At 37.6% G+C, this 27,147-nt stretch overlaps 1 protein-coding gene across 4 annotated transcripts in view; it reads right to left on the bottom strand.

Moving 5' to 3' along the window:
- Positions 1 to 27,147, bottom strand: part of PCSK5 (proprotein convertase subtilisin/kexin type 5) — a 374,668-nt gene that overhangs the window by 181,524 nt on the left and 165,997 nt on the right. For all 4 annotated transcript variants that reach the window (XM_006272449.4, XM_014608722.3, XM_019478075.2 and 1 more), the window contains exon 8: positions 10,222 to 10,434. In XM_006272449.4, coding sequence (XP_006272511.1) covers positions 10,222 to 10,434 — 213 coding nt within the window. The remainder of the gene's footprint in view (positions 1 to 10,221; positions 10,435 to 27,147) is intronic.

Below are 27,147 nucleotides of genomic sequence, written 5' to 3'. Positions count from 1 at the left end.
TATATCAGTGCACCTCTAGAAATAAAGTTACTGCCACCTGATAATTCTTCAAAAGTGCAGTTGAAATGAATGGGAGGTATAAGTGTACTTCCTTCGAGACAAAGAGCTTGGTTATAGAGTAGATTGGCTACAGAGGCAAAACTGTTTCTTCAGATCTTTAGGCTAAGGACAGAAAGTACACATTAAACTGGTTCAAATCTATAACACAACAGAAGTGCAGTAAACATAAACTGCTTCCAAAATGGCCAAGACCAGTTTAAGGTAAACCTAGATAAATGTAGTATCAGACTTAAAATGATTTAGGTTAAATTGGTTTATTGACTTTTTTTTTTTTTTTGTCTCCGATCCCCTCCAGATTCAAATCAACTCAGTCCCCCAGCATCCCAGGATGCTTTCCACCTCCCCCTCACCCCCCACCCTTGGTACGGTGGGCAGGGTACCCTTGGCCCAAGCTGTCTACTCCAGCCAAACAGAGAGGTGTGCTCTAGGGCCCCCTGGCGCCTGGCCTGGGCCACTGCAGGCATGTGGCTGCATTTCCAGAGTCAAAAGTGAATGTTTGTTCACTTGGTTCTTGGTTCAATCTACACATCTTAGACTAACCTGCAAAGATTGAATCAATTCAGCCTTGGGCTTTTTGACTGTCTGTATTTAGCCTTAAAGTGTATCCTTTAGGTTAAGTCCGCTGGTGTGTGTGTGTGTGTGTGTGTGTGTGCGTGCGTGCAACGCTGGCACGCACTGTGGGGTTGGGGTGGGGTTGCGGTGTTGCTGCCTGCAGTATACCTCTTCCCTGGCTGTACTGTGTGTTGAGTCACTTGTGCTCTCAACCATGTACTTTTCACTGACATTATATTTTGTTTGTCAGAACATTAGGAGAAGGGAAAATCTGGTAAATAAACACCAAAAATACAAATATGTCTGGCTACCATTGGACTTGTAACCAGCTACAATATGCACTGACAACAAGTTACTTTTTCATCCAGTTATGTAAAATGTAACTAGGAAGTGAAAGTGCCACTCATACTTTTTCCAGTAGACATTTGTGCATCTGTTATAGATTTTGATAAAAAGTGTTAAGAGCTTTAGTAATATAAATATGTGATCATGTCAACACAGAACACTATTCAAGGGAGTAAAGTTAACATGGTACAATGAGGTGACAGGCATAAGATGAGCTAATTTTGAGACGAAGTGTAAAGTTCTGGAAAATGGAAAAAATATACTTGAGGCATTTACTAGGTCGTGTTTCTAAGCTACCAGACCAAATACCTATCTGACTCCACTTCAAAACTCACAAAAGTTCATAGAGAACCACTTAGGTCTATTACTGATTTCCCATCATATAAAAGTATAAATTCTTGATATATCATTTTCTTTTATCTATGACCTTTAAATAAAATTTTCATACTGTCTTTCTAATTTTCTCTCTCATCAATTGTGCAACAATTTAGTTAATGTAAATTAATGACATTGAGTGTGTGTACAAGTTCAAATCTTCTAATGAAAACCATTTATATAGAGCATGCATTGCACCCCCTCTAATATAATTTAACTTTATATTATAATTGTTGTTCCCATAGTAACTAATGTATTTCAAAGGCAAGGGAAAGCAGAGAAAATCTTAAAAAGCTAAATTGGAAGAAACAGCCAGAGCCCTGTACAGACTTGTGTGAATGCAAATTAAATCTAATATTTGCAGGAATAATGCAACACTATGTGAAGAAAAGGAGCTATATGGGCTTTGGACATGCCTTTCTGAAAATTTGGTCCAAAACTATGGAAAAAAATAGCGTGATGAATAATGTGCTCATCCCCTTCACACACTGACTAGCGCAGCTAGTGCATGCTCCTCTTTGACAAAGAGTACTGCACTATTGAAGTAGTTGTACTGTCACTGAACTGCAAGATGCTTTGCATTTGACTGAGGTACAACAATGTATTCAGGAGCTCCAGCAGGGAAAAGATGCTGAGTGATCTCTCCCCTAAAGTAGCTTTGTCTTAAATGCAGTTTAGCTCTCTATATCTAATGCCTATTGCATTATGTTATCTATGTTACCTATCTATCAGAAGAAAGAGAGTGACTTTCTGTACTTCCTATGACTATCAAGGATAACAAAGCCATTATACTGTTGTGCTTTATGGTCCCATGTAGTAAGTAGGCATTGTGGCAACATTTTTGAACTATAGCCCCTTCTCTCTCGTTTGCACTCAGCAAATCTTGCAGGAGAAAGCATGTTTAATAAAAAGAGAGAGACGGAGACAGAGAGAAAGCAAGCAAGCAAACAGCCTTCCTAAGGTGGAAATCCCATCTGGGCTGAGCCACTGAAAAGGGAAATCAGTTGACAGCAGCTGAGATGTTTACTATGGAGATCAAAGGCATGTTTTTCAGCATTAAAGGTGCACTGTCAAAGAAGTCGTGTGTGTAGCTATAGAAACAAAGGTGACAGCAGAACCACCAACAGGCAAGCAAGCTTCAAAACGAAAAATTATGTTTGAAATACCACAAACACATGAGGAAAATGCCATAATCATAATAAAAAGAAGCAAGACTGATGGGGATATGAAGTTGACATTAGTATATGAAAGATGAAACTCTGTTTAGTAGGGTGAGCAAAGGTGGCCACCGATTTTTGCATCCTTCACCTGGAGTACAATATGTCCATGCTGTAGTATTGTTTTAATGACTGCAGATCTAAAAAGTACTGATCACACTGCCTGAGGTCAAGCTCTGTGATATTTCTAATGCTCTGGGCTGCAATCTACCCTTGCCTCTTGTTTAACAACAAAAGGAAGGAACAATTGGATTTGACTGATAATTACAATGTGGTTGGTAAAAGGGTAGGTTAATCAATAAGAAATTAACAGCCTAGGACACTGTGATGAAAGTTAGATACAAATTATTAGCCACTACAATGTACTTCATCCTGACCACAGATGGGAGCCAGGTGGCATTCAGGCTAGGCACAGTTTTGTTACAGAAAAAGCCTAAATGCAAGGTCTGTAATGTTTCTGTATGAGCAACTTGCTCAGAAGATTTAAGAAGTGTAATTTCGTTACAGTTATTATTAAGGTTATATCATCACTATTTTGCTAGTTTAATCCGTTGGAAGGTTAGTTATTCAAGTCATAAATAGGATCTTTCTTTGCAGAGAATAATATCACTTTTCCCATCCCCTAAGCCTCTGATTTTCAGATATTTCATATTTTATAAATTGAGCCATTAGCAATAGGCCTGTGCGTAGTGGCTTGTATTCACTTCGGATTAAGATTCAGCTGATTCGGGGGACAGTGATTTGATTCAGTGATTTGAATCACTGTCCCATATTGAATCAGCTGAATCTCCAAATGGAACAGGCTCCATCTCCCACCTGCTCTTCCAGCCCCGTCAGTAGCTGCCCCACCTGGACCTGGCTGCCCCAGCGTCCCGGCACTTTAAAAAAAAGCCCTGCACTCACCAGCTCTTAGCAGGCGGGGGGGCAATCCCTGCTGCCCCCCACTGCCCCGTGCTGCATGGCGGGGCTCTGCCATGAGCCCCCAGAGGCCCCAACAGCCACTGCAGAGGGACTGCCTGAATCTCCCAATCTTGTCTGAATCTTTTCTGAATCGATTTGGAGGCTTCGAATCAATTTGGACCTTTTAATTGGTCTCCCAATTCAATTCAGATTTGGAGATTCGGCCACCGAATCAGGCCAAATCATCTCTGAATCAAATCAGCAACTGAAGCTTCACACAGCCCTATTTAGCAATGACTGAAATATTTTTACCTGCTGCTGTAATGCCCCGTGGTATGTCTGCTTGAACCAACTTGTGACCTAAAATGACAAGTGTTTAACAAAAACCTGGAGTAGCCATTTCTTCCCTCTAATCCAAAAAACCGCTGCGTGTTCCACAACCACTCTATGTTGGAAGTGGTATATTGAATCACATTTGTGCAACTGAGGCATTTGAACAAAGAGAGATTTGTGTATTTAGTTGACAAGAAATTATATTGCCTTTAACTGTTAGTATCAAGGTCTACTATAAAATAACCAGGGAAAGACAAGGCAGAATCTTAAAAGAGAAACAAAAATCAGAAATTACATCGACCTGCTCCATTAAGCAAGAAATTGTGAAATAATATAATGAGTTGTCCTTATTTTTTCAGAAGCAATTGTGCATGATAGAGTTTGGAATTTTATCACATAGTGGTGTATTTGGTAGCTGTATTGGTCTGAGACAAAACAAATGCAAAAAATCTGTAACCCTTGGTTCAGAAATGATACTTTTTATTAGACCAACCGGGAAATCGCAGAAGATTTTTTTTTTTGCAATTTCCCTGTTGGTCTAATGAAAGGTATAATTTCTGAACCAAAAGTTCTAGACTTTTTTGTATCACACAGTGGGGGATTTTCACACACAACCCAGTACAGCTGTTAAGAGAAATTATTTAAGTAAAACTGTAATAGGCCAAAAGTATTGTTATTTGTGTAGTACCTTTGATGACCTAAAAACAATACAGACCTATAGAGGTAGATAGTACCATTAACGGATAGCCTAATACCATGGGGTATTGGACAGAGCTGTGTGGCTGTAGAAGGAGTACCAGGAAGCATTCTGCCTTGAGGGGTAGAATACCTTTCAAAACTGTCCAAAGCTGAGTTATATTCCTACAGATGTGCGGGTATAACTGGTATTGTTATATCACTTCTGAGATGTTTACAATCTCATTCTCAGTATGTTCCCCAAATGACGATCCATGTGAAAAGGTACATTTTTCACTACACTTCTACCTTCCTCCACTTGAGCATATCCTAAATTCTGCATTTATATACCTGTGTCTATACTTTGCAGCTGGTCCTGTAAATACCTGAATAACAATTCTAGCCCCTGATTCTTATGATATTAAAAAAAATGAGTGCAACTGAACTTCTGAAGTACAGATGCACTCCGCATGCTTCATGGGAGACAAAAGTGAAGCAAGGATTTCTGGCAGATGCAAACATATCAAGTTGTAGTGTTTCACCCTTAAGTCTTAATGCCAGTAGGCATTTTGTCTGTGTCATAACTACTGGCTCAAATGCTACAAGGCAAATTCTCACTCAAACATCTCATCCTAGTATAACTCCAAAGTCAATGAACACACTTTGTATTTGCATGAACTTGCACAAGATCAGAATATCATTTACATAGCTAAATAAAGTTATTATTATAAAGTCTGAAATGAACAAAAATGGAACCGGGCATATTTGGGAACTGGACAAAACCTCTGATAAGAAACATTCTGTGTACATTTAAAAAAAATCATATTATGCTCAGTCCAGGATGGAATCGAAAATTTTGTAACAGCTTTCACTTACTCTCAGTGTTACCCAACTACGAATCTTTCATGAGATCTGAATCAGACTTAGTGTACTGCACTAGTGCTTATTTTCTGTTTTCATAAATTCACACACAGCATACCAACCTGAACTACCACCTCTAGCTAAAGACCTCTGGAAAATCACCCAATTTGAAAAGATTGATGCAGTTTCATATGAGGAAGCCATCAAGCTCTTTGTATGGATTTGTTTTGATGTATGTGTGTCTGTATGCATGCGCGCATGCATGCATAGATGCATGTCCATAAGCACAAAACAATATTTAAGAAAGTTTAAATTTAACCTGTAATAGAAAAAACATAGATTAAACATGTTAGACACATTTTTTGTAGAACCTGTTTTAATATAGAACAGGATTTTTTTTTTCATTTTGTGGAAGAGGAAGAAAATAAAATCTCTTCCTCACAGGTTTCTCCATCTAAATGGTCAGCATAAAAAGACAAGTGGTCTGTGTGAATTGATCATGCATTTTTTTTAGCTCCAGAGTTTTGCTTTTTATAGATGTTTGTTCTGTTTTGATTTTTAGCTGTATATGTCAGTCAAAGCTTCTTAGTAAGTGACATTTTGCAAAAGCCATGTTTTGGTGACCAAGTTGGAGAATACAGTGCAGATACTAGTTTTACCATTATACTCATTCCTAGAAAATGGCAGGTTTGTTCAGAGACTGCGAGAGAGAAGGAAGGGGGGGGGGGAAGTTATCACTATCTGTACATGCTGGGGGAACATTAATTACAGTTGTTAAATTATTTCAGTTTAAAGGGTTGGTTCTACAAAATTCACCTGACTTCTGAGTTCTCACCTTACCATAGTATAAGAACACATTTTTTTCCATTTAAAATGTAACTGGTTTGAATGTAACACTGAGGGAGAAAGCTACTTCATGTCTGAGAGTGTTATAGGAGATTAGTCTTGTTTAACCAGCTCCAAGCAGTAAAATATCTTGAGATGAAGCCTTGTATCTCATAGGTCAACTGGTAACTTGCAGGACAAAGTAAAAGGGAAGAGCTTTAAATGGGAAACCTAGCACTTAGAGACCTTTAGAAGTAATATATTATACAAGTGCAAGTTATTATCAACATTAGAAATGTGACATTGCCATAAATTATGAAAGCTGTGAAGGATAACATCTCTATAGACAATACAATATTTTCTTTAACTTTGTTCTCTTGGTTTCAACAAGTCGCAACTACAGTTAAAAATGAGATAACTACAAAAATGCATGAACAGAAACAGGAGAGGGACATCTTAAAATGAGCACTGCAAATGTCCTGGTGTAGTGAAACTGTTTAAAAGTAAATACATGCAGTAAGGCTTACCTAAAAGAATGGAAGACTGATTAAGGAAACTATGACTGAAGAAGCATGGGAAGATTGCATAAGACATAACAAATCAGCTGGGATAAAAATATCATTCATATTTTTCCTGTTTCAATCTAAGAATTGTTTAAGAATATGGTGACAAAGAAGATAAGTAAAAAGCCACAACTGAAAAAGATGGTTGTGCTGGCTAACTAACCAGCCTGGTATACAGGGAATGGGAAAGCAGTAAGTAACCAAATAATAGTAATAATATATAACACAAGATTAAAAGGGGAAGTTGATAGCAACGAACATAAATATAAACTAGAAAGGAAGCCAAAAAACACAAAAAAATCCATGTTTAGCAGAGTAAAGGAGAATAAAGAAACAGAAATAACCAATAATGGTAGTGGTCTATTACTAGATGGAAAGGATAGACTTGCATAAAATAATACAGAGGCAGCAGATAGATTCAATAAATATTTATATTCTGTGTGTGGAAAAAGTCAAAAAAGTTTTCATATCATAAAATGATAATGAAATACTTTCCAGTTCAACTCTAAGGAACATGTTATAACAACTGCTCAAGTTAGCTATCTTTAAATAACAAGTGTGGATACATGAGTTTCACAGGACCTGGCCAAGGAACAATCCAAATCATTACTACAATATTACAATATTTTTAATTTTAATAAGTCTTGGAGCATTGAGGAAATTTCAGTGATGCTGGAAAAAAACAGATATAATTCCAATATTTTAAAATGTAAATGGTATAACACAGATTGAAGGAAAGTACCACATTTACCAGAATCAAAGATGACTGCAAATTTAAGACAACCCTCCAATAATTAGATTCTAGACATGGACAATTATTATTTTATCATTTTCCATGTTTAGAGTCTAATTATTTGAGTGTCATCTTCAATCCCCCCCCCCACTGCAGAAGGAAAGTAGAAGCAGTGAGGGTGGGTGGTGTGGAAAGTGTGTGGGGAAGAAGAAAGCAGGCAGTGGGGAGGCAATCAGCAGGGGGAGCAGGCTACCTTACTCCCACTCCTTGCCCCTTAAGGCTACATTCAGATGTACAGGGCATGCACTCAGACTGGCACAAATCACAGTGGCACAAATTCATGCCACTACTTTGTGCCTCAGTGCACACCCTTGTACATGTACTTTGGTGAGGGACAAATTGTCCTGCTTTGGGAAAACTGCCCTTTCCCCACTCCTCCTGTCCCCTAGTATGCTGGAACAGCCCCAGGGCACAAACAAAATAGTAGAGATGCTCACTGGAGGACCGAGCCTCTGTTTTTCCTGCACATGCTATTGTAGCGTGTGCCACACCATTTCTTTTCTTGGAGTTTTTTTTTTTTCTACTGGGAAATACCGGTAGCAATTTTTGCCCCCATGCTGCAAATTTGCAGTGCAGGACACATTTTAACATTCCAAGAGTGAGTTATGTAGTGCCATAAACCGAACATGCCTGCATGTCTCCACACAGCCCAAATGTCTTTCCTAATCCAAAATTCTAGGTACCTTTCCAGGTGCTTCCTCTTTAAACATGGTTTTCATGTTAGCTTCTTTCTAGTCCCTACTAGATGCCTTCCATTTTGCCAGCGAGGAGTTAAATGTTTCTCCAGCTATTTTTTTTTCATATTGCCTGCCTTGTCCTTGCAGGATTCTGGGATGCTGGCCATCCCCTCTTGGAACCTTCCCTCTTTGCAGATGATCTAATTTTTGTTTTAAACTTGTTCTGAGGTAACTCGTCGTTCCAGTAATTTTTTTCTTCTTTCCTAGCTGTTTTCCACAGAAATCGTATCTCTGTTTCTGGCATGTTTCTCATTCTGTCTGATAATTAATAATAAGGAAAAGAAATTATTCAGTTTCCTAATAATACTCAATCTGGTGATGAAATTTCTATACTGTTGTTTAAATTACCTTTGCTAACCTCCTTCTTATATTTAAATATGATTAATAGATTTTAAGGCCAAAAGAGACCATTATGGCCATCTAGTCTGATCTCTTGAATAACACATACCACAGGACTTTCCTGAATTAATACTGCTTTAAGCCAATAGCCACGTTTGACCAAGAACTTTTTTTTTTCAGAAAAAACATCCAATCTTGCTTTAAAAATTTCCAGTGATGGAGAATACACTATGGCTCTGAGTAAGTTGATTAAATACTTAATTACTATCACTGCTAAAAAAATATATTTTATTAGTAGTCTGAATTTCTTTAGCTTCAACTTCCAGGAACTGGATCCATATTTGTCTGTTAGACTAAAGATCACTTTATTCTTTGCTGTCTTTTCCCTGCAAGCTATAGATTATGATCAAGTCAGCCCACAATCCTTTTGATTGTGTCCCTTAATATAGTGTGTATTTTTTTTTAACCTCCAGTTTTTAAACATCTTTCTCAAAGTTTGGACACCAGAATGGGACACAGTATTATAGTTGCAGTTGCATGAATGTCAAACACCAAGGCAATTTAACCTCCCTACTCCCACTCAGCATTGTGATGTTAATACATCCAAAATATATTAGCCCTTTTAGCCACAGTGTCATATTACAAGCTCATGTTCAGCTGATTATGCAGAGACCAATGGCTTTTTCATCATGCTTTCCAGGATGGAGCCACTTATTTTGTACGTGTTATCTATGCATTCTTTGTTCCTAGATCTATGCATACAGTACAAAATGTATATTGTCTGGGTAGACACAGCCTAAGACTTATTTTGACTTTAGGAAAGAACTCCACTTAAAAAACAGATATACTATATTAGATCAGTAATGATTACATCAATAACAAAATTCTCAAATGGAGTAAAAAGAATGGGCTTTGCACTTCAGATCAAAATATAATGGAAAACAGCAATAGCCTGGATAGGAATGAGATAAATTACACAGAGAAAGGATGAGCACTCAACTTAATCTTGCTTACCATCATCAGCACCCTGAAATAGGCATCGATATGAATAACTATTGAGTGTGAATGAATGCAAAAGTGAAAGTAAGCTGAATACAAATATACCTGAGGAAATGGGGATGTGGGCTGGAAAACTGCATTAGTAAATGTCCACTTAAAATATGGAAAATAGTGAGGTCTGGATGAAAAAAAAACCCAATCCCAGAAGGAGATTTGCTCTGAGTACTGCTGACATACTAAAAGAAGTTAGTCAGGAAACAAATCTGTATAGGTGACAGTGGACTGACTCTTTGAAAACACTGCTCAGATATTTTCAGCAATGAGGAAAGCAGCAAGAATATAAGGCGCAACACAAGTGAGAGCAGAAACTGGCAGCAACCACATTGGCTCTGTCACCAGTAAGACCTCATCAGGAGTATTCTGCACAATTACAGGTATCATAATACAAGAAGGATGTTGATAGAGAAGGATTCTGGTGGCAACATTTTACATTTAAATATAAGCTAAATATACAGATTTATTTTTTTCAGTTGTTGAAGTTTTTAAACAAGCCCATTCAATAAGACAGAGCTAGTGGTCAACTTACCTTCACCTAAAATATTAAACAAAATACAGAAATGCATAAATTAAAAAACAACAACACATACTATTTTCCTGTCGTACGATTCCCCACTGCTGTAAGTCGTAGCTAGCGTTGATGCACATTCTTCCAGATACCAAGGTTTTTTCCCACTTTCAGCTGTGCTGCTTATGGAGATAGTGTAGATGCTATTAGTGTAGCCATCACAGGAGCAGTGATCTCTACTCCTTCCACCATTTCCAGATGCCCAGACATAAATGGAACCTAAGCCTCTTCGTCCCTGTTTATAAACAAATGGAAAAGTATGATTAATGTTGTTTTTTTTCACTTAACAAATGGGCTCTTCCCAACCTACAGCTTCCTCCCCTCCCCCAAAAGACAAAAAAGGCTCATTGCAGAACAATGAGAAGTAACAACAGATTGTAGAAGGCCAAAATGTTATTCTGTCAAGCCCCAAAAAGAGATGCTGAAGACATACAGCATGCATTACAAGTATTATACAGGGTTTAAACTGTAAAAGAAAAGAGCATGTTTGTAACTAAAACCATTCCTAATATACAGTGCCATCTGTTTATAAAGGTCTCTTGCCTGTTACTTCCTGGAATTACGAAATGATGCTATGTTCTGGTTGTATTAAATACCATGGACCACAAGGGAGTCATTCCAGAAATATTATAAATGGTAAATGTAAAACACTTTATAAAAACAAAACATGGACAAGTCGAGAAGGTCCTTATAAATATATCAGTATTAAATGCTAAAGCTTTGATTAGCAAGACAGTTGAAACACATGGGCAGCTTCACTGAAGTTAAGAACATGCTTAAGTAATTTGCTAAATGAAGGCTTAAAACAGATAATACAGATGAAGGAGATTTAAAGTTTTGGCCTAAATTCATTACACTGTCTGATGATTAGCAGGGAATTGTGGTCTTCATGATTTATGTTTTGAGCACTTAATGCAGGTCCAACTATCATTCCTATTCACACACAAGTCTCCTATAACTTATGTCATCTAACCATCTTCATTCATTATCAGGAAGCAAAATTATATTAATTAGGTAAGGCGGGAATGGCTACCCTGTGGCACAAATGACACAGGTGTCATGGACAGTCTTTGTGTGTGGCATGCAGCATATTGGGGAGGGGACAGGCAGTACAGTGGGAGACACTGCAAGGAGCGGAAAGCAGAGCAGCAGATCAGGCAGGGGTAGGGGATCAGAGTAGCACTTGGGGAGGGTGGGGGCTTAAATTTGTGGCACAGCTGCTAAAACGGCTGACCCTTACTGAGGTAAGACATTTTATCAATAGGATGATATAATTGGGGGTTGTCCTGCTTTGAGCAGGGGAGTTCTTTTCTAACCCTAATTTTCTATGATACTATGATCAAAGGAGTAATCTTGTCTTAATTCTTCAAAATTAAACCACCTCATTTACTATTTTTAAGGCAAAGAAAGAGCCCCTGTTACAATTAACAGTCTAATTTATCTCTCATTTGTTTGTAGCCCACCATGAAATATGTTTTGTGTAAATGGTAGGAACTTTCTATGTGTGATAAAGTAATATCATACTGTATCACACTCTGTGATCATGGATTACTTGCATATGTGTTGTGTTGTTCGTTATTTATAAACTGCATGGATTTATGTACTGCAAATGACATAAGGACAGCTGTTGGATATCTACTAGGTCAATCTTAAACAATTAGCAGTTCAAAGATTCATTTAATCCAGATGCACAGGGGGGTTTCGGTAGTGTATTTTGTGCCAAGTGTAATAGAAACTAAATCAATTTCAGGGAAAGATCCACACAGTTCACAATAGAGGCAGATACGTGTGCTTGAGTTCTGAAATGTTGATGAATTTCATTCTCTGAGTTTTAAAAAAATATAGCACCTGGAGAGACTTTTCTCTCCAGCACAATAAGTTAAATATCCAATTCTCCTGGCTAGTGTTTACATAAGGTTATGCCTCTAAAGTGCAATTTCTCATTAAAAAAAATTTCAAGCAGAGGAGAAAAAATTCCCAGGGTTCCAAGTTAAATGTATTTTGAAATTCACACACCAGACAAGATCAGTCTGACCAGCCAGGAAGTATAATTTTTTCAATTTCTTTTCCTCTCTTTGGCTGATCTTAGCTGCTCCAATGATAAAGAGGAGTATAACAATAAACTTTTTTTAAAAACCTAACAGTCTCTTTTTTTCTCTCTCATTTGGGTTTTCCTTTATTTGTTTTCCCTCCAACTCCAATAAAAATATAAATGTGAAATGAAAAATTAAATATGTGCCGCTATGAAATGCCCCTGTGACATCTCTTAAGACGTGGTTCTCTTACTTTCCTTTGTGAGTCTTTCTCCAAGAGTAGACTTTATCCATTAACACGAAGACAGCTACAAGACCCTGGTGCCTTCTACGAAATGTACTCATCAATGAACCCAAACTAGAGAAGAGATTGGGAACAGATGGCACGCAAACCCCAGCTCCTATGAAGGAGTACTTTGGAATCAATAATTTGCTAAAAAGCCAACTTTTTCTTTTACATTTTTATAGAATTTTTTCACACTTTCTCCACAAAAGGAAAAAAAGAAATCTAACTATCTCTAGTTCTTCATGCCCTCCCTTTTTCCAGTTATCCTCTTTTATCATCATTAGCTGCATTTGGCTAATTTGTGAACTAGTCCTACAACCCTTACTCAAATTATTCACATCCATTACTACAGTTAGTGCAATGTGATTTCTTAGTCTACTAAGACTGCCTTGAATTTATAGCTTGTTTTCCCTGGAAGCAGGTCTTATTTTTATAAAGCACTATCACAGCCCATGGTGCTATCATCATAATGAAAAATGAGAATTATGCAAGCAGAAACTGATATGCAAGCATATTTTGTTCATGCGCAGAATAGCAGGCTTCTAGAAACATGGCCCAGGTGTTAGAAATGCTTCAGTACAGTATATAAAATAATAAACACAACTTACATTTTGTTTATTCATAAGTCTTTCTAAAGAACTGTTAACTTCCTTATGCGCAGGGTTATTTTGTAAACAATCTATTAGGGATATAAATACATTTCTCCAAAATTAAAGTCTCCTGCAAAGAAAAGTTTAATAATCTGTCTTTTCCATAAAAACTAGATACCAAGTACACTGACTAATGGAAAACAATACTCTTTACTCCACATAAAGTAAAGAATTCCAGTTCCTCTAATGTACTGCACTATAGTACATTTACAAACTCAGCATTTCACAGAAAACAACAGAATTTAACCTTCAGTCTAGACAATATGCTAAAGCTCTTGTCCAAAAAACTATTTGGCAAAGCAAATGACAGTCCTAAAAAAAACAAAAATTCAACCTGCCCAAAATAACACATCAAGTAAATATGCTCTGGTTTTCATTTACTGCCTTTTGTTTGATTACCATTTGGTTTTCTCTTCTCCCTTCTACCCTCACACCCTACTTTAATTCAATGGACTCAGTCATGCTCAGGAAATTATAAACTTGTCAGTAACTTTTTTATACCAAACAAGTAACTAGAGCTATAGCATCGCCTGTCCTACTGTATGTGAACCCCTTTTACAATTGGTCTCCTTTCAGTACATGAAGTTAAATAGCAGACATTTGGACTATATTATAACCTTCAGGTAAACATGTATACTATGCACTCTATAGCTTTTTCAGTTTGCCTAAATCTGGCATCCATCATGTTCCAGATGTCCAAGGGTGTCAGGATGAAAAGTCAGTTTGTGGGATGCCAGGAAGTTTTGTATTTTTTTTATTACTCAAAAGCAAAATCTGTATTTACTGACCATATGGGTACAAGCTCTTAGACAAAAGCAAAATGCATAGTCAGTGATGTGAATTGTAGTGGAGAAATGGCAAGGCCTGGAATGTGTGTGTAGTGGAACATCCTCGGAGTTCATGCCAATGATGTCACACACAAATTCATTAACCATCCCCTGTGGGCACAGTGCTGTGCTGCCTTATGTCTTGCATTTGCAATGGTACTACTGACTCACTCTTCCAAACATTATAAAGCATTCCACAACTGCACTTGTGCTTGACTGTATTTTGTACCCTTATAAGATATTTTCCTATTGTTTTGTCTTTTCTGATACGTAAACATTAAAAAAACCAAAAAAAAAAAAAAGACTCCACTCCCAATACCAATCTAACTATATGAAAAATTCACTAGGACATTTCACAGGTATTGCTGATTTGCGCAAAGCACAGTTCATAACAATGGGTGCGTCTAAACGAGATGCTTCTGCGCAATCACTACTGTGCATTTATTTATTACTTGTATTAGCAGGTATGAAATAAAGGCACAGTAACCAGAGATACTGTGCAGTAGGCACCAGTGAACATCTTTTAAATGACACTACTGCACAGTAGTGTATTGACACTGTCTGTGCTGTGACACACTACTGTGCAGTATTATTCAGCTACTATGCAGTCAGCATCTTATGAAGATGAGCCCAGTGTGTGTGAATGCTATTCTAAATTAAGCAAGCTGCAAAAGGCCGCAGGGACCTGTAATTGCATCTGAAAAACTGCAACATGAAAGTGTAAGGCATGACCCTGTCCTTCTGGCCATGCCTCCTTTTCCTTGCTCTGCTAGCTGCAGATAGTGTAAATGTTATAAAAGACCTTGCTGAATCTCAACATCAAAGGAGGATCATTTCTACACAGGGGTGATCTTTCCTAGGCAACCCAATCCAGTTTTAGTGACATTACATGAGGAATCGGAGTCAATATGAACATTCTAATAATGATTTTTTCCAACAATACTGAGGGAACATCCAATGTTCCAGGGGTTTATAATTTTATTAATAGATCATGATTGACTGTGGTAGATATCATTATAGCGTAATGGTCTTCACACCATGCTCCATGAACCGAAGTGGTTCAACATGCCAAACTGTCTCTGGAACACCTTCCATCAAACAAGTGAAGCATGTGCAAGTGCTTCACTTCTGTTTGGTGACCTGAGATGCTGGAAAGAAACTGTCAAGAATGCTCTTTCTTTACTGGGAATTTCTGTGATGCCAAATGAGCAGTGATCAAATCTATTGAAGGACAGGAAACTAAATATGGAGGAGCAAGAAACGTGGAGGGGGGCCAGAACCAGTGACCTGGAGAGATTAGAGCAGTGGGGGCTGCAGCAATGAGAGGCAACTGGGTACTATACTACTAAATATGAACTCCTGCTTCCAGGAGGAAACAAATCAGACAGAAAATAGAAAGGAAGGAGGGGGCATCCTATGCACACCCAGAATTTTAAAGTTTCCTCTCATTGACTTAATACTGTATATTCCACAATTATTATTACTACAAAAAAAGTGGGGACAGTCCTGATTGGGAAGTTGGAAAAAAAGTCCATGAGGGATCAATCTCTTTCATAAGAATTGATACACAAGGTGAAAAGTTTGGTAGTTAGTGTCCCAGAGTTTCCAGCCCAGTACACATACTATAGGTCCAGCAGACCTCCAATTCAGCTAATGATAAGCAAAGTGCTATAGGCGCTATAGAACTAAAATAAAAAGAAAGAAAAAGAAGATGGATTTACCAAAGCACTTCATTTCCTGAGAATCAAATGTAAAATTATAAAAAAGGCAATATTTTCAATGAAGATATATATGCTTTCCAAGATTGGTGAGCTCAAGAACATGGACACTCATGTGCATAAATTCAGCAAAACTGTGTGTCTAATAGATCTGAGTAAAAAACGTACACAAAGGCTCTGCACATACAATCCACTGATGTAATTTTAGAGACAACTTTAAAAATTGTGTCCAAAATGTTTTAACACCTGAAATTACTTTTTCAAAATTATATTTTTAGAAAAATTAGAAATATTATACATGGGGATTCAGTAAGTGCTGTAGCGAATGTATGCACTCAATATCTGCAGTACACAAAATCAACTGTGTATGTTGTGTACTGTTTAAAGCCTGTCATATATTACTTGAAAATATCAGCGGTGTTACCATGTATTTGCTTAATTAACTGGTAACAGAGTGATACCACTTCTACAATAGAAATGCTGATAAATTGTAGGAAGTAAAATATATCAATTGTTCTTAAGTGCACCAATTTCTTTATTTTACAGGATAAAGAAAATCTAAATAAGAAAAAAACCTCCAAAAAGCACAGATTCTTTAAAAAAAACCCCATAGAATTTGCTACCTTCTAAATCATTATGGAATGAAAATATTTTATGTATACATAAAATCATAATGTATTAAATAACCAAAGTAGATTATGCAATAACATAGTGATTACTGTGTTATTATATATATTTTATATATAAAATGAAGTGTATGCCTGTATGTATGTTCACTTATAACTCGAGAATGGCTGGTCCTATGTACTCTAAACCAGAGGTTGTCAACTGAGGGTATTCATACTGCCAGAGGTACTTGAGAAGGCCCTAGGGGGTACGCACGGGTGGGTGGGGATGGAACGCTGCCATGCATCATCTCATGCTGCCGTGCAGGCACTGCCTACCCAGCTGATGGAGAGGTCCAGTGAAGTTTGCTTGTGGGAGCAGCTGCCTCTCCACGTTCAGCCACATGCCATCCCCCCCTCCCCCCCATCTGGGTACATCCCCACCCCCCCTGGGTACACTGATCCAAAAATGTTGAAAAACCCTGCTCTAAACTTTCCAAAATCATTGAATACCACCCGAAGAAAATTATAGGTGGGTTATTTTTCACTTGACTCATTTTGGGGCTCCCACTAACTGGGATTACTTCTTTTTTCAAATAACAGACTGGTACCACTCCATTTTGGATGCAGTGAATTCAGCTCAATTGTCATTATTATATTGATACTTGCCTTTTTTTCAACTCAGCTGTCATTATTATATTGACGCTTGTCTTTTTTTTCAACTCAAATGCCATTATTATATTGACGCTTGCCTTTTTTCACTTCACGCTAAATATTAAATGTTAAATATGTTGTACTATGTTCTTTAAAAATAAACAATATTGTTGACCTAAATATGTTGTATTAAGTTTTTTGAAAATAAGCAAACACTGCAATTACAAAAATAACAACCCGGGCAAAGAATGGGTACTTCAGCTAGTATATATATAAAACATTTCAACATGTATCTTTGTGTGTAGTTTATTTTTTACTTTTCTCTAGAACAACAGCTTAAACAGCTTCAAGCTATTCCCCACAGAGCTATAATTAGTGCTTAAAGTGCAACCAAAAAAAAAGTGTTGGCTGAAACCTGAAATCTGAACTGGTGGAATGCTGGAATTAATTTCTACTTTTCCTAAATAAAATGTAGCCAGCTACAGAGCTCCACGTATCCCAGATTCTGGTTTTGGCTGTCTGTTGTATTCATATCATGTTCATTATCTCCATCATAATCATTATGAACTAGCATATAGTACGCTATACAAGTGCATGACTATATAGGTGTGTGTAGACATGTATGCATGTCTCTGCTTAAGGATAAGTAAAATTCACTCTTTACACAAAGCCAAAGGTATTGTGAGAAAACTATGTTATGTTTAAGGAAATTCACCTGCCTTATCTACAAAGAAAACACTGGCAAAACTTACAGTCCCTGTCTGTAACCGCTCTAAGACCTCTTGAAAAGGATTTGGGGGCTGACACAGTTCTGACTATATCCTCTGATTCTTACCAGCCATTCACAAGTAGAGTGGTGCTTAGTTACATGGCACATAGAGGCTACATCCAGAAGAGTGTGGCCGTGCAGTATGTGGCACCGCAACTATGTCTCCAGTGCCACATACTGCACACCAGAGATCCTGGGGTAAAAAAAACCCCTGTGTAAAAAATAAAAAAAGCAATGCAGTGCATGTGGGGGCACTAAGCCACCCAAAACAAGAGCCTGACCAACCAGAGCCACACTCCAGCTTTCAGCCAGGCTCTGAGTGGCAGGACCACTGCTGCTGCAGCCTCAGGAGGCCCCCAAAACCCCAGATAAGGCTGCTCTGGTCAGCCCAATCTCCAGCCTGCCCTACCTTGCCAGGGTTAATCTGCTGCTTTCCAGAGGGGACATAGCACAGGCATTCCCCAGGGACAAGCAGAAGTGGCACAAGGTGTTCCTGGGGAAACAAATGTCCAGACACAAGTGGATGCGGCCAGAGAGTGCAAATTCTGAAGCTGCCCATCTGCATAGCAGTAGCACCATGAGATGACCTGCAGCCCTGGTGCCATGAGTGGATGAGAAATAAGCCCTCAGTTTTAAGGTATGTAAATAGGAAAGGCACAGAATGTTTCCACAAGGATTGGAGGAAGAAATTCTCCTCTCAAGGAAAGGAGCAATATTGACCTGTAAGAGTCCCGGGGCATGATTTACCCCTTACTTCTGAGTGCACCTTTTATGTTCAGATCCCTGCAATTCTGCAGGGAAGAGGGATGAAAGACTTCTCCCTACAAGTTAACTGGATTCTTTTATTTTGTGAATGCTTCCTTACTGAAATGAGTTTGACACTTTGAAGCTGAAATGAGTTTCTACAAAGTTACATTTTAAGGTTGGCCCTTTCCTGAGTTGAGCTGATGTGTTTTTTACATTCAAGTGTTTCACCTGTTTCAAGCTGGGTACCCAGATTCCACTTTTGGAAAGCTAGCCCTCAAGCAGTAACACCCCTCTGGCTTGTTACAAGTTTCCACAAACGTGTGAGAAATGGGATGAGGTAATCAGTATAGCCTCCATTTCCAGTATATTCTGTGACATTATAAAGGAACTGTGGACATTTTGAGATACATTTTCCTGTAACTTTCTTTCCAAGCTTTCCTGCCTTTTGGATTTATATATCCCATTGAATTGAATGAAAGAATATTTCTGTTACATTATTTTATTTTTTGTAAGTTTTTGCTTTGCACTACATACTAATCATCTGTGAAAAATAGCACTTACCAAATAATATTGCTGGAAAGGAATCTCTTGGTTTGATGTGTTGGTATGTTTCCAAAACAAAATAGCATAGATAGTATTATAGCCCATCCAGGTATTGCAGATCCTTAACTCTGCTACTTCACTTATTGGAAGATAATATTTGTAATTGAGAGTACTTGGACTGAACACTTGCTAACAGTTGCTAAATACATAGACAAACTGGAGAACAGGGAAGGACTGTTCATTTTGTGGCACATGTCAAATGGTATTAGCCATCCTAATTTTTGCTAGGCAGTCTTAGTTTGGAGAGGGCTACATCACATCAGTATATATTTTTCTTGCAAAACTGTTCCAAATGCCCTGAAACATGTTCTCTACTACAGCCAAATGCAAGATCAGACATTTTGTAATAAAGAGTAGAAGTGATCTTTAGAGGGGCCAGGGGGTTGTTTACTTATTTTTCCTAGAAATCAATGGCTCTGGAGGGAACTTAAGAGTAATGGTGGAAAACCCACTGAAAAGAAGCTATAATGCCATTCAGTGGCTAACAGAAAAAACCTTGGGTGCCTATACATATGCTCTGACATATTCTAATTAGAACGTGCCAGAGCAGACTCAATTAACTGAGTCTGGATTAACTGAGTCTGCTCCACATTGTAATTTGAATGCTCTAGCATTGCCGCAGCATCATGTGTATAAGCCCCATGGGTTTAAAAATGGTTGCTGGGGCGCTTTAACTAAAGCTCATCAAATGAGCTTTAGTTAAAGCACCCCATGGGGGCTTAATACACGTGATGCTGCAGCATTTTAATCAGAGAAGCTTTCCAGGGACCACTCTAATTAAAACATCCCTCGCCCTCACCCTTCAGCATGTGCATAGGTACCCTTTGATTCTAGAATATGTAAGTGGGGGATTTATTACCACTACTTAAGCATTAATGATACCATTAAAGAAATACTGTGTCCTGTTCTAGTGTTGGGGCAAGGATTTGTTAGAGTGATAACTTTTACGCCTTCATGGTGTAGGATGTTAGTGTACAGGTTAGTGGCATCTGTGGGTGCAAGTATAGCCTTCTCATGGAGGTAGTTGATGTTCTGGTTGAGGAAGTCTGTGTGAGCTTGTAGAAAACTTTAAGTGACAACTGCCAAGCTATCAAGATGCATAGAAACTATCCTGAAACCACTTGTCCAAGGACAAGTGCATAACTAGGTCCCTACCAATTTTACAGAGGATGTGGGCCGCACTGTGGCTCCTTAGATCTCACAGGTTCCCCCTCATGCCCCCCTGCCACTGAGTGGTGGAGGGGCCCCACTGCTTGCGGCTCACTCCTGATCAGCGAAGTGAAAACCATTGTTTTAAACATGGCACCATTTTTGCCTCCTGCTGCTGATTGGCTGAGGGGCCCTGGAGGGCTGGTGACTGGCAGGGAGGGAAAAATGGTGCCATATTTAAAACCATGATTTTTGCTTCCCTGTTGAGTAGGAGTGAACTGCAAGTGGGGCCCCTCCACCAATCAATGGTGGGGCGGGGGGGTGGCATGCAGGGGAACCTGCAAGCTTAAAGGAACTGCAGCACAGGCCACCTCTACTGTGAATTTAGTGAGGCTCTACACATAACCAACTACTTAACACTAATGTTACACTATAATCTACTTGACTCTTGAATTCTTTCCACACATGAAATGTAAGAATGACTCTGCCTTTTGATAGGCTTTGATCTCCCAATATCAGAGTCTTTTCTTTTCTTCTGCTAATTGTTTGTATGCCATCCCTGACAATTTATTTCTCCCCCCACCCCACAAATGTTTTTTCTATGATGTGCTTGTCTTGTACTGGTCAGGCCTTGTGAAGAATGTCTTGCATTCAAAAGTTGTCTAACTCAATTGCAACTATGCAATTGATCCAATAAAACATATCACCTTAAGAAATCCTTGTCTCTTGCATAATTTCTGGATCATCATGGCTACAAATTCACTCTTACACTACCTGTTCTAGTGTCTACACTTTGAAAATGGAGGCTTGTGAAATGAAATTTTTTTCAAAAGCCTGGAAGACTAAGCTAGAGGGAGAGACAAAAGTAGCTCATTTATAGTATATAATGCTTCAGAACAATTATGAAGGCAAGAATAATAAAAGATACTGAAGTAATTGAAGTCAATGAGATAAAATTCAGTATACCAAACAAGATCATGACAGATTAATGTAATATTTTGTTTTGATAATGGAACTGATCTTTTAGACAATATGATAAATCTAATCATCTTGGACTTAAGTAAAGCATTTGATATGGTAGTTCATGGAAATTAATAATTAAGCTGGAGGAGATGAAGATTAATACAAGAATTGTACAATGGTTAAAGACCTATGTATAGTGGAGATGACTGTGATTGGTTGGTAGAAGAAGCTGGAGCTGGAGGATAGTTTGACTGGAAGATAATTTGAGGACTGAGGTTATTTAATATTTTCAATAATGACTGTCACACACAAAGTTGGGAGGTAACATCAATAGAGAAGATCAGAATGTTATATATTAAGACATAGATAATTTTGAGGATTGGAGAAATAGAAATGAGATGACATTTACTAGTACAAAATAAAAGGTCATGCATTTAGGGATCACTGACAAGAATCTATGCTCTAACCCAAGGGCTCATCAGATGGAAACAGCATAGGAGGAAAAACACCTGGATGAACTAGTTGACTGACCATGAATCATCAGTATGGTGAGGCCATTAAACAAATGTGATCCTAGGAAATATGAAGCGAGGTATTTCTAGCAGACATGTACAGGGCTGTGGTAAGACCACATCTGGAATACAGGATATAATTCTGGCATCTCATACGTAAGGAAAATTCGTTTAAACTGAAACAGGTACTGAGAAGGGCAAGTAGGATAATCATGGAAGAGAGTGCCTGTCTTATGAGAAGAAACTTAAGGAATGTCTGTCTGGTACATATCAGCTCTGTGCTAAAACATGTTTTGTCTGCTCTGTGTGAGCTTGTTCCTCAACCAGGACCAGTGCAGCCACATTACTGCTATGCATGTGCCAACAGGCTCTGATGAGGACTGAGCAGTGTTTGCCTCTTTAATTCAGCATACAAAGGAATCAAAACAGCTAATGTGTGGAAACAAACTGAACAAATTAGGATGAACAGCAATAACAATGACATTTTTAATAAGTGAAGGTAATGATTCATTTTAATAACTAGCTTAGTTATTAATATAGTATTAATACTAGGCTAGTTCATTGCCTCATGGAGAGGCCCTTAAGATTAGATTTTCCAAAAGATACACTGCTGTTCAACCAGAAGTTGTGAGTTTGATGCAGGAACTACTGGGTGAAGTGTTATAACTTATTATATGCTGTATGTTGGACTAGATAGTAAGAATGGTCTCTTCTAGCCTTTAAATGAGGAATCTGTGAAAATTATTAAGGAACAATGATGTTGTATCTCATGGTATCCAGAAGCAGCATTATGAGAATAAAATACAGATAGCACTGTGCTGTGATAATAAGTCTATCTTTCAGGAAGAACTATTAGAAATATGTAAACTATACACATGATCAGTTATAATACAGGAACTTCCAATTTTTCACACACAATGTTGAAGTGCCTGTATGCCTAGACAAGCCTGTGGTATTTTACATGCCACAGGCTAAAGTAAGGGAGAACATAAAGATCTGTAAGAGATGCAATTTTCATGGCTAGTCTAATGGCTAATGCTGGCGGGCTAGAAATCATGCACATACAATTTGGGATTTACATGCATGTAAGTATGCATTCATGCAAATCTTAAATTGTGTGTTCACTTTTGTATGTCCTTATTCTGATGCCTACAATTTAGAAGATCTAGCCTTGACCTCCCTGGGCTTTGGTTTCCTCATGTACAAAAAGAGATAATTGTCATTTTTGTGAAGTGCTTTTGAAACACTCAATTGAAAGGTTCTTTCAAAGTGCAAAATATTATTAGTAATTATTATTATTATTATAGTATTATTAGTAATATTATTAATTACAGTTTCCATACAGCTTTGCAACAATGTTAAAAAATAAAGGTTCATTTTATGTAGACAATGTTAACAGGCTTCATCTGAAGGTAATTATGCAAATTATCATGCAAATGTTGATTATTGAAGATGCTAAAAAAAAAATTCTTCAATGGATTTAAAACCAGCGTATTATTTTCCAAACATAAGTGGCAACCCTGCTACCTGAACGTTAACAAATTAAAAACACCCCCCCCCACCTGCCTTTGGAATCTAATAGCACATATTTATAAAATTAATAAATATGCATGTAGTTCTCTCTTCCACCTTCCAAATCCTCACCCTTCGTTGTGAGGTTTGTTTGGAGATTGTAAGAGAGCCTTCTGCTCCAAACAAATATTTGAAACATAGACTCCGCAGTCAAAGCTGGTGAAGCGAGAGAGATGGAAAGGGGCAGTGAGGATGGGAGGGGAGGCACCAAGCAGAGTTCTCACAAGAGGTTCAGCAGCACAACATCTGATCATTAATGGCCATCAAACATTCTGGCTTGTGTTCAGCTCGCTAAATAGAATGATGCAGTGGGAACAAGATGAAGGCCCCTGTGCCGACACCTAGGCAAAAAGCCAAAATTTCTGATTTAGATTTCACTGCCTGTCCTCATCTTGTATGTTACATTAAGGCTGATCTGTCCTGTCACATCTTTGGATTAGCTCATGGTTATGCAGAATAGGTAATGCAAAACAAAAAATTGAAAAAGTGTGTCTTTGTCAAGCACCATTTAACAGCAACAGCAGAATACTTGAAAGCCATGGTTATTTAAAGAGATTTTAACTGCCTTTCATCAATTGCTTTTGTGGACAGAAAAAAAAAATGTCAAAGAGCCATAATGCAGATCTCTAGCATGGTTATAACATACGGACTATGATATATGGGCAATGAGATTAGATAATCTAATGGTTCCTCTAGGAAATATTTGGGGTTCTTGACACCCTACCAAAGAAAGAGTACATTCTTATTACTTGATTTGGTCACAAGCATGTTTTACAACAAAAAGTCTGTTTTGTTTTTGTAGAGTCAATAGGGCTTAACATGACATATTTCAAAACCAATTTTTTCAGCACAACTGTTGCAATTGGATATGCTCCAATATACTTGGTTTTCCAGGTTTTCTATTGTTTGTACAATTATAATGGATTTTGGTGGTTACTAAAACAAGTACTTTTTATGCACAAGTATTTAAAACTCAGGCCTTCTGTTATTTCCATACATACTAGCTAGTGCTTTAGCAATAGTACTTCTAGGAACAGACATTTTCCACTTGAGGTTATGATGAAAACATACTTTTGCCAATAAATACTGTTTGAAAGCAAACCTTTCAGAAGCAAAAATACACCTTAAATGCAAATACTTAGGTCTAATAAAATTAAACAAATTAATCCAGGCTGACACAAAAAATAATGGTATTTGAGAATGGTTTACAAAGCTTCCTGTCATTGTTCTTTGTCCTGATGTTGCATAGCATTTGTATACCATGTTTCATTTATGTTTTAGGGTTTTGTTTCATAAACTTTTGCTGCTACATATTGTCCTTTTAAAATAGATTTCGTCTTTTCCAATTCATGGCATGCTTTTCTGTTTCTATGGAACTCTGAAAATGTACAGCCATTTATCTTTGTTATTTAGTGCAGGATTTAGAAGTGGTAATCGTATTAGAGCAGCAGTTTAAAAAAAAAGTCATAGACACCCTAGATGAGCTTATTAAATGGAACAATACAAACTAAAGATAAATTAGGCATATTTTCAAGAATCCCATTCTCAGAGTGGCCTGAGGAAGAAACTGTGACTCTCAAGAAGTACCCATTTCATTTTTACTTTGTTAGTCCATAAAAAGGGATCACTGAGTTTAATTATATTTTAATCAAAGTAATTATTCAGCACCTCCTGTAAATTTCTTAATTAAACATACTGGGCATAATTTTTCCTCCCAGACTTGTTTAAAGGATCTTGGCTCAATGTTCTTGTCTCCCTTCACCTGCATTAACATCAAGGACAAAACTGCATTTGTAGGGTGAAAGAAAAATATCAAATGGAAGATCTTCTGTGTGGTTCCAAAAGGGAATCCTGCAAAGTATGCCACTTTTATTTGGATTGAAGATGCTAAATTTAATACTATGTTTGCTATTTAGTACCAATATTTTTCAAGGAAAGGCCAGGTTCTGTGTGCAAACTGCATGCCCTTTAGACTGCCTACTTGTGTTTGCAGCTATTATAACTTCTTGTGCAACTCAAAGAGTATTTGGAATGGCACCTAACCATTTGTTCATGAAATAATCTGGTTTTAGGAACCCAAACACTTGCACAAAGAGTCCAAGGTAACCTTTTTCAAAATCTGTCTCAATCTTGTAAACATGTAAAGGGAATGTAAAGGCAAATAATAACTTTATTCTAACTTCAAAGAAGAAACTTTATTGGATACAATTAGGAAAATGGTTCTACCTTTAAAGGTTTCCATGCTCTCTTGCTAATCCATGGGAGAGCTTTGTCAAAGAGCACTTTTTAATCTTATCATGAGTTGCCTCCTTCTATAATTCAAACAGACAATACTTATATTTTCAGATCAACTTTTAATGAAACATATTTATTTCTCTTATTGAGACAAATCTTCTAACTTTAGGAACAAAATGAGGCATTTTTTACTCTAAATCAAGAAGGCTATGGGCGACTTAACTGTATTCTGTTCCTCTGTTTGCCAAATTAAGAAGTTATGCTTCTATAATTGAAGGGATGCAAGTGACTTACAGCATTACTGAAAACAATGGATTTTTGCTGGTGCCAGTGGGCACATCTCCACATGCATTAATGCACAATACTTGTGGTGCATTAAGTTTAGTAGCTGTAATAACAGGTACAAGTTCAATGGATAGTAACCAGCACTACTGCACAGTAGTGCCAGTGCATGCCTTTTTAGTGACACCGATGCTCAGTAGACTAATTCTACTAAGCATTAGCACATGAGCTTGTGTAGACGCACCCAATGAGGACCTTATTTGATCTGTATGACCTTTACTACTGGTAATAATGTGGAAGAAGATAGGAAAAGCACCATTTTATTTTTAGAGGGCAGGCTGTAAATTAGAGGCAGTATATTTTAGCTGTAAATTAAGCCTATTTGGTACAAAAGACACATAAGCAAAACCCTATAATGTCACTATTTAGAACCAATTTTCAGAGTAGAACTTCCATTTACCATTTTTTTCTTTCCCAGTACAGTGGTCCAGTGTTCAGATACTTTAAAAATATTTCAAATTTTATTGATTAATTCTTGAGTAAAAAAAACACATTGGCAGAAATGTTAGTGTGTAACTTACATTATTTTTTCCACTAATGTAGAAGACTGATGTGAGTAATTTAAACAGGCATTTGGAATAGACGGATGACCAAGCTTCCCAAAATAGCTGCCTGCGGCCTGTGCTATTACTGTGCCTCTCCGCTAAGGGGTGAAGCACTGGTAATAGCCTGTTTGCACTGAGCAAATGCTGCCCCAAAAAACTATGGGCATGCCACCCATATGATGACTTAACTTACTCTAGTGTATAGTTTCACCTAACATTTCAAAAGATACCTCTGTTTCGGAGTAGAGAGTAGGGTTGTACATATTGTACCCATTCCGCAATGACTGAACTAAATAAGAGCTTCATTTTCTGAATCTGAACCAAAATGTTGCTGCATTTGAATTAAATGGTTAAATGCTCCCTTCATTCCGCTCATGAATAAGTATTCTGTGCTAATCTTATTTTTTCAGTCATGTAGCTAGTCAACTTTTTTACTAGAAAGCATCTCATGGCATTCGAAATAGCACTTATATCTTCAGAAACAAAATTTTAAAATGGTTTCCATCTAACTCCATGTAGTGGAAAGTGATTTAAGTATGGGAAGACCAGGAATTACTTAATCTATTTAAGAGACAGGAGGAGAAGGGAAGGACTAAAAACTCAGCATCAAAAGGTTGTCAGCAAAAGGCATGTTACAAATTAACTAGTTCACAGAGGTATAAACCTTCATATATAGCCTACTTCATCAGACACTATGAATGGAGTGGAAATAGGCTGTAGCCTACAAAAGCTCACCCC

This window comes from Alligator mississippiensis, chromosome 3 (assembly GCF_030867095.1).
Source record: "Alligator mississippiensis isolate rAllMis1 chromosome 3, rAllMis1, whole genome shotgun sequence".
Lineage (NCBI taxonomy): Eukaryota > Metazoa > Chordata > Crocodylia > Alligatoridae > Alligator > Alligator mississippiensis.
Note: the sequence above shows the minus strand (reverse complement) of the source record. Positions and strands in the feature narration are given on the sequence as shown.